Genomic DNA, 19,162 nt, shown 5'->3' with positions numbered 1-19,162 from the left:
TTTGAATGTATAAAACATTTATTACGTGTAATATTTATGTTATCAATAAATGTTATTTATAAATATACTTTATTTTTGTTTCTATTCATTATATCATCAATATTATAGAACCTATTGTAGGAGAAATTTTGAGGTTAAGTGTAAGGAAAATTATAACACTTTCCTATATTAATAATATTGGTTGATTACTAGCAGGTATACTAAGTTCAAAATTAATTTAATCTATTTTATTATTTATTTTTTTTACCACTTTAATCATTTCGGTAAAACTAAAAAAGACAAATAACCAATCTAGTGGTTCTTCTCACATTTTATTACACTTCTTGGAGAGAATTATATTTCAAAATAGAACTTCTGAATCACTTCTCATAATAAGTGGAAGGTATTCGAAGTGAAATTAACCCAGTTGTATTTCAATTTCGACATTAATACCCAATTAATAATCGATCAAGACCAATTAATAAAGAATATTCAATGAATGAAATAATATTAATCTACACACAAAAAATTATTAACTATGTCTGCAGTTCTAATTGTATAGTCCGTTTTCAAAATATTTTCACTGATAAATGATTTTATTTTGATACTGAACAAATATTTGACTTTAAATGACGACGATAACAATAAAAGTAGATACCAGCTTATAAATTTTACAATAGATTTGTAGACTAGAATAAAAATGCTTGCTCTTCACGTACCTATAGAAAACTCTATTAAAACTAATCTAGTTTGTATCGATGATTATGAAAAATATTCCCAAAAAACTTTATCCAAATGTGTATACGAGTTTTTTGCCGAAGGCAGTGGGCAACAAGAAACTCTCAAAAGTAATACAAATGCATTTAAAAAGTAAGTAACACTGATTATTAATTTTTTTATTAATGCTATTAATATCTTCCAAGCCCTTTATAATATAAAAGTTGCTTTAGTACCTTAACCCATTTTTAAAAAACGTTCTATACACTGTGGAATTGGTAGATTTCAAATATTTCTTTTCTCTAATTTATAAGGTCTCAAAATCTACCTTCTTATTTTGATACAAACAAATTGTAAATATTTTGAGTATATTTCTCAAACCCTTAAACTTAAAAGGTGCTAAGGAAGGTGTTAGGAAGTTCACAAAGAATTATTTTATCAGATCTGTGATTTACAAGCATTCAAATACTCATTTTTTCTGAGATACAGGCTCTCAAAGTCTACCTTCTTATTATGATTGATCAAAAATTATAAAGATTATCTTGATTCCCTAATTTTGATTATATCTTCCAAACCCTTAAACTTAGAAGGTGCTAAGGAAAGTTAGTAAGTTCACAAAGAATTATTTTATCAAATCTGTGATTTACCAGCATTCAAATACTCATATTTTTCTGAGATACAGGCTCTCAAAGTCTACCTTCTTATTATGATTGGTCAAAAATTATAAAAATTATCTTGATTCCCTAATTTTGATTATATCTTCCAAACCCTTAAACTTAGAAGGTGCTAAGGAAAGTTAGGAAGTTCACAAAGAATTATTTTATCGGATCTGTGATTTACAAGGATTTAAATACTCATTTTTTCTGAGATACAGGCTCTCAAAGTCAATTAAATTGGAAAGTTTTTTGTGATTATCCAGAGATTAGATACTACTAGTTTCCAAAATATAATATTATTTAGAAAAAGAAAGTTACTATGAGAAATAATAATAAAACCATAAAAACGTTATTGAATAATCTAGAACCAACTGAAATTTCATGTTTGAATATTTTGTATAATCAAAATATAACCTTACAACCGTAAAATTTACATTTAACACGTTGACTGCCAAGGCAATTTTCTCAGTTTTATTAATTACATAATATCATTAAAAATACTAATTTGAATACAAATTTATTACTATTTATTACTTGATTTATGTAAGACGAATCTCCTCAGGGAGGTAAATTATGAGTTATTTTGTAGTTTGCAGTCAACGATTTGAACTAACTGTTATGGGAAATCTAAAAATGAATGAAATTACCAGTAAAACGCACTTTAAGCCCCATTATTTGAGTAAACAGTTCAAAATAAGTAAGCTTTACAAAAAATCACAAATTATTTCATTTAATGAGGTTATATTCCATCCCCTTCTTCAAAGAAGGTCACTAAACTAAAGGTGAAAACTTTTTATTTGTAGATATAAAATAAGACCTCGATATCTTTGCAATGTAGCCCATAGAAATCTAAAGATTAAAATATTGGGAAAAGATATATCAATGCCGATTGGTGTTGCACCTACAGCTATGCAAAAACTTGCCCATCCCAATGGAGAAACAGCTATTGCTAGAGGTAATTATCAATAATTAATCGCTCCAATAAATATGAGATTGTTATAAAAAATATTCCAGCTACACAAGAGTTAAACACAATCTATATCATGAGTATCTATTCGACAACTAGTATAGAAGATGTAGTGAAAGCTGCTCCACATGGAAGGAAATGGTTACAGCTTTTCATTTTTTCTGACAGGTATTTATCATTTGGGTTGTTAGATCCATGAATTCAAATTTCAATCCCTGAACCACTTTACACAGTTTTTAATTCGAATATATTATACAGAGTGATCATAATAAATTAAATTATTTTGAAATCATAGAAAAATAAACGAGGACGTTATAACCAACGCTGAAAGGAATGGATTTGAAGCTATAGTGGTTACTTGTGATTTTCCAGTACTAGGAATTCGTTTAGCATCAGCTAGGAATAAACTATACCTACCTCAACATTTGCAGTGAGTAGTATATTTAAAAAAAATCATCTTTACGAACACCTCTTGCCAAATATAAACTAATATAGATCAATTTGAACCATCTATGTTGTTTTTTAAATAACGGTGGTGTATTTTAGACTTGGTGTTCTAAAAAAATATATGGAACAACAAAAAATGGACGACATACGAGTAATATCAGATCCGTCAGCGCAATGGAATGATATTAAATGGTTGAAAACAATAACGAAACTTCCTATTGTAGCTAAAGGTATACTATCTGCTGAGGATGCTATTTTAGCGATTGAAGCTGGAGTCTCTGCCATTATAGTTTCAAATCACGGAGGTAGACAGTTAGACAGTCTACCAACAACAGTAAGCTATTATGCTAAATATAGTACCTATCTAGTAGTTAATATTAAAAATCATACCCTTTTCCCCAATTCTAGATATAATTGAACTGAAATATGTATTGTAATGATTTTTTATTATTATTTTTATGTATATCTTTGAGCGCCAGAAATAAAATTTTTAGATAGAAGTACTACCTGAAATTGTTCAAGCAGTAGGAGACAAAGTTGAAGTATATATAGATTGTGGATTTAGAGATGGTACAGATGTATACAAAGCTATAGCTCTTGGTGCAAAAATGGTGTTCGTAGGAAGACCTGCAATTTGGGGGCTTGCACACAGTGGAACAGAAGGTGTTAAAAACGTCTTGAATATTCTTCGAAACGAACTTGATATAGCATTAGCTATTTCAGGTAATGAAATTTAATACGATTTGTAATATAGAATTGATGCAATGTCAAGTATCTTTCAAACCAGTTGAATATTTCAAAAATTACTTAACTGGTTTAAGGGAACTTGTTTTAATTGGCTTAGGCAAATGGATGTATCACAAGTCAAGTTGAAAAAGACATTGATAATAAATTTAATCAATAATTGTCATTATGTAGCTTTCGAATTTATTTTTAGGATGTTGTAGTTTGGATGAAATAACACCAGAGAAAGTGGTCCATGAGTCATATTACTCAAAACTGTAATTTTGTCTTGAAAATTTGAAAGCAAAATAAAAATTTGATCAACATGTTTATATTTCTTTCAATTAAATAAATTTAAAAACAACAAGAGATTTACCAAAAACAGAAACTAACAAAATTGAGCTATTTGTATGCGACAATATAGATGAAGAAAAATCAGTTTTGAAGGGGCCTGATTGCTTATAAATAAATAAAAAGAAAAATAAGATATTGATTAATCTTTAATTCTATTCAAAATATATCTAAGATACTTTCTTTGTTAAAATTTTTGCGCCTGCTGTTTGTTGTTTTTTTAACAATTTCAAATGTTTTTTCAATTTTTGTTTCATAGTATTTTGCGTAGCCTCTGAGCCATTCTCAAATATTGCTACTAATATAAAACATCCCCTATTAAGCTTCAACCAAACATCCAACTAAAACACAATTGATTACATATCAAGCAAATACATTAATGCTGAAAATAAATCACTTACAATTGCTTCATTTAATTTTTCGACTAAAACAAACCCAAATGTAACATCACCGTTTTCTAATTTAATCTTATCAAATTGTGCGAGTTTTTTTAAAGCCATATGAATACCAGCGTTTTCAATGCCCAATACATCCTTGTCGTTTTCTTTAACTGACCATTTGGGATCAACTAAAACATCTACTAAACCACTGTATGCTTTTTCCAAATCACTACCGCTACCTAAAACAAGTATATTCATAATAAAAAAAGTTTTGTTTAAAATTTAAAAGAATCTTATCACTTTCTTACCCGCTTTCACTATAGCTAACATTTCAATAGCTAATGAGGGAGAAGATAACCAAAATTTCGAATCGTTTGATACTAATTCTAATAAAGTTTTAATGGAATATCCTAATATTTCCTTTCTTCTCAATTCGGGAGACTTTTTACAGGTGGAGGATTCCCTTCCTTCCGTCAATTCTTTAATAAAAACAGTGTGGAATTTCGTTGAATCAGCTGGTGCTACTAACCAAAGCAAAACCTATAATATAATACGATGAAATCTGTGTCTAATTTGTTAAAGAATTATCATTAAGAGGTTTTAATAGCATTTATTACCTTTCTACCCCACTCGTTCACAGCCAAATCTTTAGCATTGTTCAAAATATCTGAGAGTATAATTTTATGTAATAGCACAGTGTCATCTATGCAGTCCAACAGTGTTATAACTGTACAATGTCCATGTTCATGTTTACACAAATCTACTACATGTTCCTTTATAGTTTTCATGATTATCTATAACCAAAATGAACTTTAAATGTTGAAAATATATATCAGAATTTGGATAATGTGTGCGTGACTAGAAGATAATTAGCACAACAACAAAAACAATTATCTGAAGTTATTTCAAAGTATAATAAGTAAAACAACTAATGTAGCAAAAATATGGAAAAGCAATTCAAAAAACTACTGTTGGTTCTATAACTGTCTTGTAAATGCATAATTTAACGACTCTTGAAATATCTTTTGATTTTTATACTCCTCCTAGGGCTCCAAATGTTCTGATTCATGTTTGTCACTGCCACTCCCAGGTATTTGAGTTCCTGGACTTATTGTATAGTTTTAGTCAAGGATATATCAAAAATTCATTTCATATTACAATAGAAACAGTAAAACTAAGAATAAATATTAGAATGTCGGATTAAAATGAGTGATTTTACTTTTCTGTCTTTAGTGGATCCATGCCAAATACATTGCATAGCTGCTCTTGCACCATCCTTACTATTACTGATAACAACAATATGTGGAGCCAAAAGACTGATAAATTCTTTTTTGTCTTCTTCAGAACATTCGCTGAGGTACTGATATAAAACTGTTTGTACCAAACCAGAATCCAGAAAAGATTTATTTATAACTCTTAATAAATTAGCTTTTGTAGCACCTGAAAATGTAAATGAAACAAATTATTGAAATATTTTTTTCACACCTTTACCAATATATACCTAAATTAGCATTTTTTAAAGTAGGATTGTCTTTGTAAGTATCCCTCAAGTGTTTTACATTTTTATCCTTTGAGTTCTTATAGAGATCTCCAAAAAACTCTTGAATAAGATACTGTTTTTGAAGGGGACTAGCCCAAGTTGAATATGCATATTCCATTACTGGAGAACTGATAGCATGAGTTGATAGTTTGACGGCTTGACCCATCATGGCATCTATAACTTGATTACGTATTTCATTACTTCCGTACTTTAACAGGCGTTTCACACAATGAATACCATATTTTGATTGTAGCATATTTACACTTACAGGAACAAGTTCCTAAAAATGTTTTATTATGATCATTGTGTCAGTAATACCCTAGTATCAAACTTAATAAGAAATCTGAATAGAACTAAGCTAACTGAGCAGATATAATGAGATATAATATAAAATTTTCCAACTAGAAAATTATAACATATCTTATCCAAAAAAATAATTACAACTAAAACTAGAGTTTAGTATGATCTAGTCTCTGTATTGTGAAGTTCCTAATAATAATAGTCAAGGCAAACCTTTGATATCTGATCAATTACAGTATCTGAAGAATACTTTAATAGCCACTGTACTAATCTTGCAGTATCATGAGCCAGAACAAATTTGGGATAATGTCCACCCGCTTTTAGTAAACTATGTAGTTCATTGATTAGTTGGATACGTTTTGGTTCGCCACCAGGTAATGATTTTTTTCTTAGATCTTCACCAATTTGTTTAGCCTTAACTATAACATCATATCCCTCCCTAGATTGTTTTCGCTTTAGTTTAAGTTCCTTCTTTTTCTTTTTGAATTCATTCCAGTTTTCAAAAATCTCCGCTTTAGGTTTATTTTTATCATACTTTCCTAGAATTTTCAAAACACAATTTCACTTCACCAACAAATTAATTTTCATATATTTTACCTTTAAATGTATTATTTGATGTGAATTTAGAGTTTGGTTTTTTTACAATAGTTTGTAGATTCTTTTTAGCATATTTTATTCCTTTTTCTAAACCATTCTGTTTCTTATTTTTTGGAGGACTTTCTTTCTCATTGTTTTTCTGTTTTTTAGCTGGAGGGCTTTCTGTATGATCATTACTTGACGACGTTTTTTTCATAGTCATTAAATTTCAAACTTAAAATAAGATTTAGACGAACTTAAAAGTTTCTCAAACCCGAGACAAACACACTACACGTGTAAATATAAAAATGTATTAAAGAGGTTATGTTTATCACACATAGAACCATATTTCTGTGATGCAGGAATAAAGTGCTACGGTACGATTCCTGAAATATAAATGTTGTTAAAGTATTATTTTGAGTAATTTTGCGTACTTAGCAGAGGAACATAATAAAACAATCATCTCAGAAACTAAATAAATGGTAATTTTTTTTAAATCGATCAATATCAAGTGGTAGAATTTTGATGGTAGCAGTTATAAATCACAGATAAAACAATATATCAAAACATGATCTTATGAACTACTAACCTTACTTTTGTACAAATCTTCTTCATGTTCTAATTTAATAAATATATAATTTATTATATTATTTAAAGATGGGTAGGAAAATTCCTGGACGAAAACATCGAGGTATCAGAGATCCTGAAAAACAGGCAGCTGTAAGATTTGAAAGGTAGCTATTATTCAGTATGTTCCCAATTTATATATTTAAGTGAATATTTTTAGTATAAAAAATAAGGTTAATGCGCCTCCCTCTAATCCTGAACACCAGGAAGTATCAAAAACTCTTCAAAGAATTATCGATTTGAAAAATAAAACCAAAACTGGAGAGATATTTACAAAACGAAATAAAAAACGAACTGGTACTAATTTAAAAAAAAATATCAATTCCGATAAATTTTCACCTAGTAAACCAGAAAAACCCGCACGTAACTTTGTACAATTTCCTGATGAAACTGATAGAGAATTTGTTCGTCGTATGAATAGAATATGTATGGAAACTGTAAAAGAAGCAAAATTTGAAGAAAAATATGGTGTGGAAATTAAAAGAAACGAACAAGGCAAGGTATGAATGTACAGTTAAAATGCAGATTTTTACAGAATGTATTAGATTTTTGTATACAATTCTTAGGTAGAAGTGGTGAAAAGAAAGAAAGATGAATTGGAATTGCTATACAATAAAGAAAAGAAAAGGAAACTAAAAGAAGAGAAAGGGTTAAAAAAGAAAAAGAAATCCAAGGATAAAATAGAAACAGTGAAATTATCCAAATGGCAAAAGAGGAATAAAAAACTAAAAGAGAAAAAAGGAAAAAGAGGAAGTGAAAATATTGATGAATTTAAAGAGTATAAAGACCCAGTGAAATTTGGAGAAATCGTCCATGCTCCACCTACTCTTATCAAACCCAAAAAAGCAGAGAAATTATTAACAGTTCCAAGGGTAAGTGAAGAACATTTTTATAATAGATAGTAATAATTTTTTTTAATTTTTACAGCCGGGCAATAAAAGTTTGCTTTTAAAGTCAGTGTTGAACAATTCTTCAAGTCAGATTAATCAAAGTAAAAATATAAAGGATAATAGTCACAAAACAAGTCATAAAGTGATAGATAAGAAGGGAAAAAGGAAAGAACTACCAAATTCTTTAAGAAGACAATTAGATAAACAGCAACAAGAAATTATTGATGCTTATAAACAACTCAAATCAAAAAAGTATGTAGGAACATAGTTGTTAAATATATATTTTTTAACTAATATATTATTTAAATACTGGTGTTTAATTTTTGGTAATAATCTCGGAATCAGTTTCTTAATATAATATTGTTCAATCGTACATATAAACTAAACTGCTAAAAATGGAACAAAAAGAGGAAAATTAACACTATGGACCACTTTTAGAGATAAAATTCTCTATTATGTGATCAAGAGCAGGGCAGGAATTAAAGAAGCTTTTTTTAAAATGAACAACAGAGATCAATAAACTTTGTAGATCCGTTCTAGGGCTAGAATCTCAAAATTAATGGATCAGGTACAGGATAGTAATATTGAAGGCTATATTTCATTTAAAATTGGATTCCCACTGGACATATTGATACGAGATAGAAGGTGGAAAGATGACAAAAGAACTACTAGAAATTGGAATTATGAATTAAATTACTGCTTTACGTAGTTGTCCTCAAGAAGATGAACATTCCACAGTATAGTTTCCCCAATATACCTTTTGTGGGAGTTTAGGAAGATCATAAATATTTCAATGATTCTCATTAGACATGTTTATACAAGAGGTAGGAGATGGAAAAAAGATGTACTAGTATCAGATGACAAAAGAACTATTGGAAATTGAAATTATAAATTATATTGCCGCTTCACGTAGTTGTCCTCAAGAAGATGAAACATCCCACATCATAATTTCCAATCTATCTTTTGTGGGAGATCAGCTGGGATAATTCCTCAAATTTAGTAAATACTGTGGTAGAATGATACTTCACATGTATACAAGTGAAAAAACAAATATTGAGTAATATATTTTTATTATAAACGAAAAAGAAAATACATTGCATTTGTAAAAATTTATTTCAAATACTTCAACTGGATATTATTTTTTAATTTTAACAAATAACTTTCAACACTATAAACTAATATTTATTCTTTTTGATATTGTGATAAGGCACATCTTTTAAATTTGGTAGTAGTTCAAATGTCCACACTGGTATATCTTGTAAAAAAAGAGAATTGCTGCTTGATGCCTTTCTTTAGAGTAATATAAATGATCAATTTTTGAAAAAAAAACCTATTAACACATATTTTTTGAACAACTCATAAGAAAGTGAAAAGTACTAAGTTTTTTCTAATAAGTACGAATATACTTAAACTTATAATTTTCCTTTGACAAAATAATGAAATAATTATTAATAAATATTAATAAAAAACCAAAAACAGAACACTATTCATAAATTAACTTAATGTTTCGATATAATATCCACTACAAATGTAATGAGGTGAATAATGTTTTATTTCGCTTTTTATAAACTTGGGCAAAGGTAACATAAAAAATTGTAAAAAACGTATTCAAAAATGGAAAAATACATATCCACTAACACAAACAAAATCACGAAATAAATAAACAATATTTCAAATTTTTCTGACTGATTCACACATAATTCTTATTTCCTATATCAAAGCTCGCTTTACTTTATGAATTTACCCAAAATGTGATCTTTCAAAATATATTAATTCAAAAAAAAATAGATTTATCCACATTAGTACAGAATAGAAAAATATGAATGATATATGCATTAGGCTATGGAGGATGCAGAAGGCTATTTTGCATATAAATTGGGATTCACACTGGACATATTGATACAAAAGATGTATTGGTATAAGAAGCTTATAGAAATACAGGCGACAAAAGGAGCTATTGGAATTATATTGCCTTGCCATCAACTTAAAGAGATTGAAGTGAAAAAAACAATACAAATCACCACAGATAATTGACAAGAAATTTAAATCTACAGACTGATTAGAAATATTACGAAAAGTAAGAATCCCAAACAAAAACTCATCAAAATAGAAGATACCAATAAGACAAAAGTTGAACACAAAAAAAATGTAATCAAACTACAAGAAAAAGTGGAATATAGAACATAACGAACCTTACAAGCCAACAAGTGAATAAATTAAAACAATTCAATGAAAAGATCAACGAACATTCAAGAAGCACTTTGACTTGTAAATTAATTGAAAAATGAGAACAAACTAAGAGAAAATGGATGAGATGCACTTGAATTAATCATCCAAACAATGACGTGTAAATAGAAGTCACTTAAGTTGAAATTAGTGGAATAGTTGGTGATATTTATACTATTTACTACCACTCATATTCAAAACTATCTGATCCTTTGACCAGGGTATGAACCAGTCATCCATGGAATGACCAGTGTAATTGTGAGTGTTTGAGTAATGGCAGTAAACAGTGTGTTCAAATATGAATCACAAATTGAGATAAGAGAGCTCTGATAAAATTTTTATGCATAAAAAACACAGTCTTATTAACAAGAATTAGAAAATAGGAATGTTGATACCATATTATACGGTCTAGCCTTTAAAATCCCTTCAACTATGAATATTTTCTAAAAAAATATATTAATTATTAATGCAAAACATAAAGAACAACAGTATATTATAATTGTTGGTATTAAAATACCTGTTGATGCCATAAACCATAATAATAATTATATAATCGAGTCTCTTAACAAAAATATTCATAGTGAATGGTTTTTATTAAACTTTCAAGTATCTATAATATAAATGAGGTAAATCACAGCCAGGGACTGCTAAACATATTAAAAATAATGAGAATTCTTCAAACAAAAACAAATTTCTAAACAAAATAATATTGAAAAATCAATTTCAAAAACTTAAATGTCTTGTAGAAAATTCTTATATGATCCTCTGGTAATTAAATGATCGTATAAACACATAACGACTTCTTTATGCAAACGTGGATTAACATTTTTACCAAATTTGTACAAAATAAAGAAGTTACCAAAAGACAGTTTACTAACGATGAATTTAGCTTTCTTTTTTTCAAGTTTCCTTGCTTGAGCTCTTAACAAATAGATTCTGAACATGGGTAAAAATAAAAACAGGCCTCTATACAGAATACACAAAAATGTTAAAGCAAGTAATATGAAAAGCCAATACCATAAAATCAGGAAAACTTTTTCATTAAGTACATTTAATGGAAGAATGCAAAGAGCATCAAATAATTGTTGATCTCCACTAGGACCGTATCGGTAGTAAGAACACTTTGCAATTTTTGGAAACACCTTATCCATAGGATTGACTTGCTTGAAAGTTGCACGAGCTATACCATATGCAGAGAATTGTCCCGTAATCAACCAATCCATAAAACATATGTTCAGTATCTAGAAAATAAGAATTTGTTTCAAGTAAATTTCATTATTTACAAGCAATTTCAAATAGTAACTTACCACATTTACTAAATTTAAAACTTCACAAAAACAGTATCTGAATGTATAAACATTATGAACATATGTACCATCAAGAATATGCTTAACTATTTTATCTTTTTCCATCTGATTCCATTTATCAGATGTTATAGCTCCCCCTAAAGATTTATATCATTAATATCGAAATATATAAAATACCTCTTTGGAATAATACCAAATTCTCCTATAAGTTCTTTCAATCTCCCAGCTTCACAAGCTTTCCATAAATATCTGGGGAGATAGAAAAGAACAGCTTGTACACCAAAAATAAGACAAATCCATTGGTAATAAGTTTGCCTAGACGTCGGTGGTTCATCATTGGGATAATCATTCCTTTGTATCCCCAAACCTGGTAAGACAGGATCTGAAAATAAATTATTTAGAAAATACTTTCTACACCAGTTTAATTCATATACCATTTAAATTTTGATTAATGATGAAAGTTCCATGTATCCAACAATATGTGTCAATCACTTCCTTCCTTTGTTCTACATCACAGTCTATAGGTTCCCCAAAATACTGTTTACTCGTTAATAATACAGAAAAAGTTGCCAGTAAAATAACTGTAACTTTGTAATGTAATTTAAATACATTATTATCTGTATGTACGGTCCCTAATTTTATTAAAGTTTTCACGTTTTTATATAATTCTAGCATCTTAGAACTAAATATTAACTAAAGAAATGAACTCGAAAAAAAACTGCAGAATGTTAAAAAAACTTGCAACGTTAAAAACTTGAATTTGGTATCCTAGTACAGAACATATCGTTCTTCTTCGTTTTCATAACAAAGACAAATGAACTATTTGAAATTAAATTTTTCCAGATTGTCAAAAATTTTGGAGAAATAATTTAAAAATCATTTCCATCGAAATATTTATGAGAGAGATAATTTTTAACACATTATGGAGGGATTTTGGCGATAATATTGAATTTTTAATTGCTTTTTTATGCCCATAGAATCGTAATATTGGTTATTTTATGGCAAATATTATTTAAACTTTCATAAACAAAAATCTTGCCGATTATTTGTTCAGTATATATGATAAGGTGGATGTATTTGTAAATATACATTTATTTGTACATATCAATTCATCATAGAAAAATATTAAGAGTTTTATCAATGAAAAAGTCATATATCAAATATAGTTTGTATGAACCTGGTAGAGGGCAGAAGCATAGTTTAAAGTACTCCAATATTAACTTTGTTTACATGTTTGTTTTTCTCCTTTAAGGTAATGTTAGTATTTACTAAATAATTCGACAACTTTTTCAGATTAATTTCATTCATAATTAACTCACTGTCTTCTATTATTTCAACTTTAATTTATTGCATAACTCATGATTCATTTGTAATCACATTTTTCTTAGAACTTTGTGACCTTGTTACATTTATTCTCTGAACTAATAAAACATTTTAATTGAAATTTATTGATATGAATATAAGTACATTGATTCTTCAGTGTCATGTCATTATTCATTTATACACTAATTATTAGCGTGATGTACTCGCTATGGGGGCATGCTTAACGTTGGAACGTGAAGAAGGTAAAGCAAGAAAACGAAGTGAAGAAATTGATAGACAACTTGGAGAGTTTGCTAAACAACAAAATAATGTTATCAAAATACTACTGTTGGGTAAGTAATATTACTATCGTTATAAATTTTTCGATAAAATTTTGTGCAGTACTTGAAGAAATAAGGTTATATGTTGTAATATATGATAGAGTGATATCTTTTAGGTGCTGGAGAAAGTGGGAAAAGTACCTTAGTTAAACAAATGAAAATAATCCATACAGATGGATTTACACATGCAGAATTGAGTAGTTTTAGACCAACAGTATTAGATAACCTTTTGGCTTCAATGAAATATGTTCTAGCTGGTATGGGAGTTTTGAGAATAAATTTAGAGTACCAGAGGAATAAAGTTCATGCTCAAAATGTTTTAGTAGCTAAAAGCTGCTTTGATATGAGTTTTACAATAATTCCAGCGGTCGCTGCATCTTTACAAGCTCTTTGGTCCGATAGGGGTGTGAGATTAGCTGTAGCAAGAGGTTATGAGTATGAATTGAACGACTCTGCTCTCTAGTAAGTTTTTTACATAAACAATAGTTTAAACTTTGATCAAAGCCATAAAACATTTTGCTTTAAAATTTATTATACTTTTATGTAGGGTCTAAAATAAATGTGTTAATTGAATTTAGTTGAGAAAAATTGGGCTAAATGGGTGTGTTTCATCATATTTAGAAAGTGTCAATACATAACTTTATCATTTTATCATTAAAACTGACTTGATTCTTTCATATTATATAGAAATGCATAGATATTGTTTATGTAAGTATTTACATTTGATAAAATAATGGTTTTTAATCTTATCAATGTATGTCTATAGCAAATTTCCTGTAATTTCACATTACTGGAATTATTTGATCAGATTTTTCCTGGGAAAGGTAATATTAATCAAATTGTTTCTATAGACACCTTTTAACTAATCTATTTAGATTTTTCATTATGTATTGTTAATCGAATGAAACAGAAACTTCCACTACAGGTTTTTTCAACAACTATTACAATATTGGTTTAAATACGCGTTTTAAATGATTCATTATATTTAAATAATATGATCTACAATGCAAACTTTAGCTTATCGAGGGCATGTATCACTACTACAGTCATTGGTTGAGATATTGAAATATTGTTTAGTATTGAAGACAGAGGATACATAAAACATTTTTACTGGTATAAATTGCTATATCAAATATGGGACAAATTCTTTCCATCCATTTGTGCTTTCTGGGTTGTAGCTCTAGATTTTGGTCTTGATTATTACTCTGCATTGTTTTTAAAGTAAAAATCTACAAACATTCTATTCAATTTTTTCAAGTTTATTTGAAAATATGGAAAGAATCTGTGATCCAAAATATGTGCCAAATCCGACTGATGTTCTAAGAGCACGTGTACGGACCCAGGGCATAATAGAAACTCAATTTCGTATAAATGATATGATTGTTAATATGTACGATGTTGGTGGACAAAGATCTCAAAGAAGAAAATGGATATATTGTTTTGATGATGTAAGAGCAGTGCTTTTTGTCATATCGCTTAGTGGATACGACATGACGCTACTAGTAAGTTTTATTCGATCATTTTTTTAAGCAAAATTATTGTTACTGATTGTAAAATTTAATGTTTTGATAGTGTAAATCACAGAAATTAGATTCAATTAACTTTTATACAGAATTCTCTTTAAGCAGAAGGCTGTTTTATAAAAATATACCATAAAAATTTTATTTTTCTCAGTGTATAACGTTCGAAATGAGTTTTTTGTAAATAGCTACTGTAATATTCAAACATATTGACATTAAATTTGGTTTTAAATTGAAAAAAGTCTTCTAAAAAGCTCACAATATGTTAAAATTTTTCTATGATGATAATATACCAACTTTGAAGACTGTTTACAACTGTTATGAGCGATTTAAAGACTAGGATTGATCAGGAATAGAAAACTTGTTCTTTAAAATATGAAATTGTGATAAGTTTCCTAAACCATGTGCAAAGAAAAAAACTTGTTTATTGAGGTTTTGGCTGTTGAAAGTTTCCCTGTTTATCCACATCTTTTTTACCTAACAGATTTAGCACTGAGTTATTTCTGGTATTTTTCAAAAAAAAATTACTAAAAAAGTACTCATTCTGATATTAGGAAGGTCTGGATGTAGAACATGAAAGCTATTCCTGAAGAAACCTTCCAGAAATGTTTCATCGTAGGGATAAGTGCGTTGCTAGCCAAGTGAAATTGGAAATTAATTTTTTAGGATCTTTTTATCACATATTTTTCAAAAAAAAACTATTTTTTTGTTAGAATTACTTTATATTTGACAATATTAATTTAAACAGTCATCCTAAAATGGCGCTAGTTTCTTTATTAGGAACTTTTTGATGAAGATAAGTTAGGTTAGTTTGATCCAGTTTACGTTTAGCTGAGAAGATTCGTGTACACTCTGTATATTATGTTGAATAATTGTTATAGGAAGATCCTAGTGTCAACCGATTAGAAGAAAGTCTTAATTTGTTTGGACAAATTGTTAATAATCCATTTTTTCGAGAAGCATCATTTGTTTTATTCCTAAATAAGTTTGATCTCTTCAGGGAAAAAATTCTCTATTCCCAACGTCATTTGAGGTTATATTTTCCAGATTATAAAGGTGAGTGAAATATAACGAAATTATTAATTTAAAAAAAATTGAAAAAGTATGATTAACTTGTTATGTTATGTTAGTAATGGTAGAGATAGAAATAGAAAGAAAGTTGCTAAAACTGATGAAATAATAATGAAATATATAAAGTTATCAATTTGAGTAAGTCAAAATTACTAAAAATTCAATTTAGAATAAAAAAATTGTTAATGTTGCTGAATCGTGTTGATTTTAGGTTTCTTTTGATTGCTAATTAATTAAAAATTAACTATTTAGTCTTTATAAAAAATTCGAAACGATTTACCAACAAAAATATATAAAGTGGTCCAAGAAATTTAAGATAATTTATATACTCTACTAAGACAACACTAATCCTATTTACAAGAAGAAGGAAGTCATAGAAGGAAGAGAACTCAACTGATACTTTCCATTGAAGCAAAATATCTAGGAGTCATCCTGGATAAAATACTTGCTTGGAACAATAACTTAGACAAGGTGATCTCGAAGCTACTTGTCGCAAGCTTGTTGGCAAGACATGGGGACTAAAGCATAATATGGTATTCCGTGTACACCAAACAGTCATCGAAACCATGATCAAATATACAGCGTTTGATTGTTGCTTGAAAACAGGAAGCTAAGAAAAAACTAAACTAGATTCAAAGGCTGATCTGTTTAGGTATTAGAGGGGCAATGTTAACCTGCACCACTACAGCGCTACTACTCACAGGCTACTCCAGACTAGTAATCTGACAGGTCATCTAAGGATTCTAGAACTGATAAAGCTAGAAAGCAGTGAAAAACATATCATGAAGGACAAAGATATTCCATTCGAGGTAGTAATTGATGGCTACCATTCATGGTTAATAAAAATCTTCTACATGTTTGAAATGTATCTCTAAGGTTTAGAGACGTCACTCACAATCTACTTTACTTACTGTTTTTACTGCAAATTTGTTAACTTCCTTATTAATAAACAATTAATAGTACGTGATTCATGTAATAGTTTCTATAAATACAAAAAAATTTTGAAGTGTGGTGTTTCTAGGTCCAGATAGAGATGTCGATAGAGGAGCATTATTTATACAACACAAATTCGTTTTGAGAAATGGAGATTCGAGGAAAGTGTTGTATCCACATTTTACTACAGCAACGGATACAGCCAATGTAAGAGTCGTTTTCCAATCTGTCATGGAGATTGTTATATCTGCTAATTTAGGTCGCGTTACTCTTTTATAGATGAATCTATTTTTATTCGGTGTTATAAAAAAAATCTTCACAAGTGTCAGTGATAGTTTCAGAGTTGACTGATAATTAAATTGGTGTTTTGAATCACTTTTATTCAAACTGGGAATAATCAGGATTACCTGCTGAAATTTCAAAACTTGTTCAGATGAGATTTCCCATATTTTATCAACTGGTCAGTTGATACAGTACAAAATGGGCGTTGTACATTTTCAAAAATTGATTTCTCGAATGCTGTTTATTTCCTAAATTTAAAATTTCGTATATAGACTTCTTACTTCATGGATTATTTGCCATAAAAACACGAATATCAAATTGTACGGTGAGTAATCTATCTAAAGTTTAGCTGTTTCATTAATCTGATTTTCGTAGTTTAGGGTTTTCAAGGGATGCTTTGTATAGGGGTGGTGTAAAATCTAACAGAATTAGTGTTTCTACAAAATAATGGATGGAGTTCAGTGTTTTTGTTGTACATGCACTTATGAATAAGTAAATTAGTGTTTTTTCAAAATATTAGTGCCCCAATATGATTCATCCAGTCTTCGCATTCAATTTAGATCAACTGGTCAATATCTTTTGAATTTTCTGTTATCTAATTTATACAGGGAGGTTATTTATTACTGATTTTTTTTAACTCGAACCGTTTCTTTACTCTGATTTTCTTAGTTTGATTTTTTATAGTAGATGTACAAAGTTTTGGCTCAATTAATGGAGTTTATTTTTTTCTATGGACATTTATGAGGCGATGGATAAGTAAAGCAGCTTTTTCCAAATTATTCTATGATTAGAAAAATTATTATTTATTAAAATTATTGGTATCTCTATTATAATTTATTTGTATGGATCTGTCAACTCTGAATACTTTCCGACAACACTCCATTAAATTGTTCCTCACCCTGACGTCTTGGTTAATGAATAAAAAAAGTCGAAACGAAGTGGTTACTGCTACTTTTTCATGTACACAAACATTTTTTTAATTCCTAACGTTATCAGGGTGAAGATCAATTCCATCGATTAAATATTTACATATAAAAGGGTCGTTTGTAAATATTGAGCATCAGAAAAAACAGTTAATTGGAAGATTTATACAACGAATTAGTGAAAACCTAGATCTGATCAGTTATTGGTACCACGATTAAAAATTTTACAGTAATAAACGTTTTAATTGAAATAATAGTTTATTTTACTGAGTTTATTCAGGTTGATTGTATTGAAACTGATTTTTATCTTAAAATAGCAGTAAGTAAATGAAAAAAAAAACAATCTTGTGGTAATATTTATTTAAAGTACTGTCTAAACCTCAAAATAACTTATATAACTAATATTTGATTATTTATATAGAGCTACAATACGAACGTTAATATTTATACTAATCTGATATGCGTTTCGATAACCAAATGACCTTCTTCAGACACCGATGGTGAAAATCAGTGCAGTGATAGTAAACGGTGTACGAAAGTGACTTTTTGGTCAAGTTTTAGGGCTTCTATAGAAAAAATGGTTAAAAAGGTTCCTTTTCTGTTTAAAAAACGATTTGGTACACACAAAAAGGGGGGCAAAAAGTTTAGCTGGAAAAACTTCAAACGTAATGTAATAAAATTTGTTACTGTAAAGTTTTTAATTGATAATTGACCCTATTTTTCGTTATATAAGGCAGCATTAATCTTGCCCAGCTTTTTAAATTGTTTCGCCATAAGTTTTATTGGTCTCATTTTAAAGCTATTTATGTATTTTTTTTAGCCTGTGATTTTTCAAAACATCATTATGCTGTTTTGTTAGTAATTTTCGTATCTACAACGGTTTTTTTTTGTTATTTTTTGTAAGGCATTAGGTACTAACCATTTGATCTCCTCGTATGTGTTCCAGAAAACTAACACAATAAAGATTTTGTATATAATTTTCAATTTAGAGAGATTCGTTGGAAAATTTTTAGATAGGATAAGGGAAATGTGTTATAAGAAGAGGGTTTGTTCGAGTTGGCCCTGATATAGGAATTGCTCCCTCTGCAAGGCTGCAATTTATGT

The 19,162-nt window shown here is 28.7% G+C and overlaps 5 protein-coding genes across 6 annotated transcripts; 3 read left to right on the top strand and 2 right to left on the bottom strand.

The window, feature by feature from the left end:
• Positions 1–654: 654 nt before the first annotated feature.
• LOC130900297 (2-Hydroxyacid oxidase 1-like) lies at positions 655–3,819 on the top strand. Its single transcript, XM_057810816.1, has 7 exons — positions 655–849; positions 2,156–2,307; positions 2,367–2,487; positions 2,615–2,749; positions 2,866–3,100; positions 3,261–3,489; positions 3,704–3,819. The coding sequence occupies exons 1-7, from the start codon at positions 680–682 to the stop codon at positions 3,769–3,771; spliced, it is 1,110 nt and encodes a 369-aa protein (XP_057666799.1). The 5' UTR covers positions 655–679; the 3' UTR covers positions 3,772–3,819.
• A 152-nt stretch (positions 3,820–3,971) lies between these two features.
• LOC130900296 (protein penguin) lies at positions 3,972–6,991 on the bottom strand. The gene is made up of 8 exons (XM_057810815.1): positions 6,658–6,991; positions 6,274–6,599; positions 5,722–6,040; positions 5,440–5,660; positions 4,838–5,014; positions 4,529–4,760; positions 4,242–4,459; positions 3,972–4,181 (listed from the first exon to the last, which is right to left on the bottom strand). Exons 1-8 carry the CDS (start codon positions 6,857–6,859, stop codon positions 4,011–4,013), a joined length of 1,866 nt encoding a protein of 621 aa, XP_057666798.1. The 5' UTR covers positions 6,860–6,991; the 3' UTR covers positions 3,972–4,010.
• A 238-nt stretch (positions 6,992–7,229) lies between these two features.
• LOC130900300 (DNA ligase 1) lies at positions 7,230–8,457 on the top strand. Its single transcript, XM_057810818.1, has 4 exons — positions 7,230–7,370; positions 7,424–7,763; positions 7,830–8,135; positions 8,191–8,457. Exons 1-4 carry the CDS (start codon positions 7,294–7,296, stop codon positions 8,419–8,421), a joined length of 954 nt encoding a protein of 317 aa, XP_057666801.1. The 5' UTR covers positions 7,230–7,293; the 3' UTR covers positions 8,422–8,457.
• Positions 8,458–9,206: 749 nt separating this feature from the next.
• LOC130900298 (innexin inx2-like) lies at positions 9,207–12,503 on the bottom strand. The gene is made up of 4 exons (XM_057810817.1): positions 12,121–12,503; positions 11,880–12,068; positions 11,687–11,823; positions 9,207–11,620 (listed from the first exon to the last, which is right to left on the bottom strand). Exons 1-4 carry the CDS (start codon positions 12,359–12,361, stop codon positions 11,111–11,113), a joined length of 1,077 nt encoding a protein of 358 aa, XP_057666800.1. The 5' UTR covers positions 12,362–12,503; the 3' UTR covers positions 9,207–11,110.
• A 345-nt stretch (positions 12,504–12,848) lies between these two features.
• On the top strand, positions 12,849–19,080 carry LOC130899986 (guanine nucleotide-binding protein G(o) subunit alpha-like). 2 transcript variants are annotated; one of them, XM_057810262.1, is made up of 6 exons: positions 12,849–12,938; positions 13,203–13,341; positions 13,446–13,791; positions 14,588–14,831; positions 15,731–15,905; positions 16,942–19,080. In XM_057810262.1, the coding sequence occupies exons 2-6, from the start codon at positions 13,218–13,220 to the stop codon at positions 17,130–17,132; spliced, it is 1,080 nt and encodes a 359-aa protein (XP_057666245.1). In that variant the 5' UTR covers positions 12,849–12,938; positions 13,203–13,217; the 3' UTR covers positions 17,133–19,080. The 2 variants fall into 2 exon arrangements, with proteins under 2 accessions (XP_057666245.1, XP_057666246.1); XM_057810263.1 differs by having other exon boundaries at positions 12,889–12,943.
• The last annotated feature ends 82 nt before the right edge of the window (positions 19,081–19,162 follow it).

This window comes from Diorhabda carinulata, chromosome 12, assembly GCF_026250575.1.
Source record: "Diorhabda carinulata isolate Delta chromosome 12, icDioCari1.1, whole genome shotgun sequence".
Classification (NCBI taxonomy): domain Eukaryota; kingdom Metazoa; phylum Arthropoda; class Insecta; order Coleoptera; family Chrysomelidae; genus Diorhabda; species Diorhabda carinulata.
This window is presented reverse-complemented; position numbering and strand designations above follow the sequence as displayed.

Bases quoted from the DNA above. Each gene is read 5' to 3' on its own strand.
- LOC130900297 (XM_057810816.1), top strand. From the start codon at position 680: ATGCTTGCTCTTCACGTACCTATAGAAAACTCTATTAAAACTAATCTA. The intron at 2,308-2,366 runs GTAATTATCAAT...AAAATATTCCAG, and splicing joins AGAAACAGCTATTGCTAGAG to CTACACAAGAGTTAAACACA. The intron at 2,750-2,865 runs GTGAGTAGTATA...GGTGTATTTTAG, and splicing joins TACCTACCTCAACATTTGCA to ACTTGGTGTTCTAAAAAAAT.
- LOC130900296 (XM_057810815.1), bottom strand. From the start codon at position 6,859: ATGACTATGAAAAAAACGTCGTCAAGTAATGATCATACAGAAAGCCCT. The intron at 4,460-4,528 runs GTAAGAAAGTGA...TACTTGTTTTAG, and splicing joins GTTAGCTATAGTGAAAGCGG to GTAGCGGTAGTGATTTGGAA. The intron at 4,182-4,241 runs GTAAGTGATTTA...ATTGTGTTTTAG, and splicing joins AAAAATTAAATGAAGCAATT to TTGGATGTTTGGTTGAAGCT.
- LOC130900300 (XM_057810818.1), top strand. From the start codon at position 7,294: ATGGGTAGGAAAATTCCTGGACGAAAACATCGAGGTATCAGAGATCCT. The intron at 7,371-7,423 runs GTAGCTATTATT...GAATATTTTTAG, and splicing joins GCAGCTGTAAGATTTGAAAG to TATAAAAAATAAGGTTAATG. The intron at 8,136-8,190 runs GTAAGTGAAGAA...TAATTTTTACAG, and splicing joins AATTATTAACAGTTCCAAGG to CCGGGCAATAAAAGTTTGCT.
- LOC130900298 (XM_057810817.1), bottom strand. From the start codon at position 12,361: ATGCTAGAATTATATAAAAACGTGAAAACTTTAATAAAATTAGGGACC. The intron at 12,069-12,120 runs GTATATGAATTA...ATTTATTTTCAG, and splicing joins CATTAATCAAAATTTAAATG to ATCCTGTCTTACCAGGTTTG. The intron at 11,824-11,879 runs GTATTATTCCAA...ATAAATCTTTAG, and splicing joins AGAACTTATAGGAGAATTTG to GGGGAGCTATAACATCTGAT.
- LOC130899986 (XM_057810262.1), top strand. From the start codon at position 13,218: ATGGGGGCATGCTTAACGTTGGAACGTGAAGAAGGTAAAGCAAGAAAA. The intron at 13,342-13,445 runs GTAAGTAATATT...GATATCTTTTAG, and splicing joins TATCAAAATACTACTGTTGG to GTGCTGGAGAAAGTGGGAAA. The intron at 14,832-15,730 runs GTAAGTTTTATT...TAATTGTTATAG, and splicing joins GATACGACATGACGCTACTA to GAAGATCCTAGTGTCAACCG.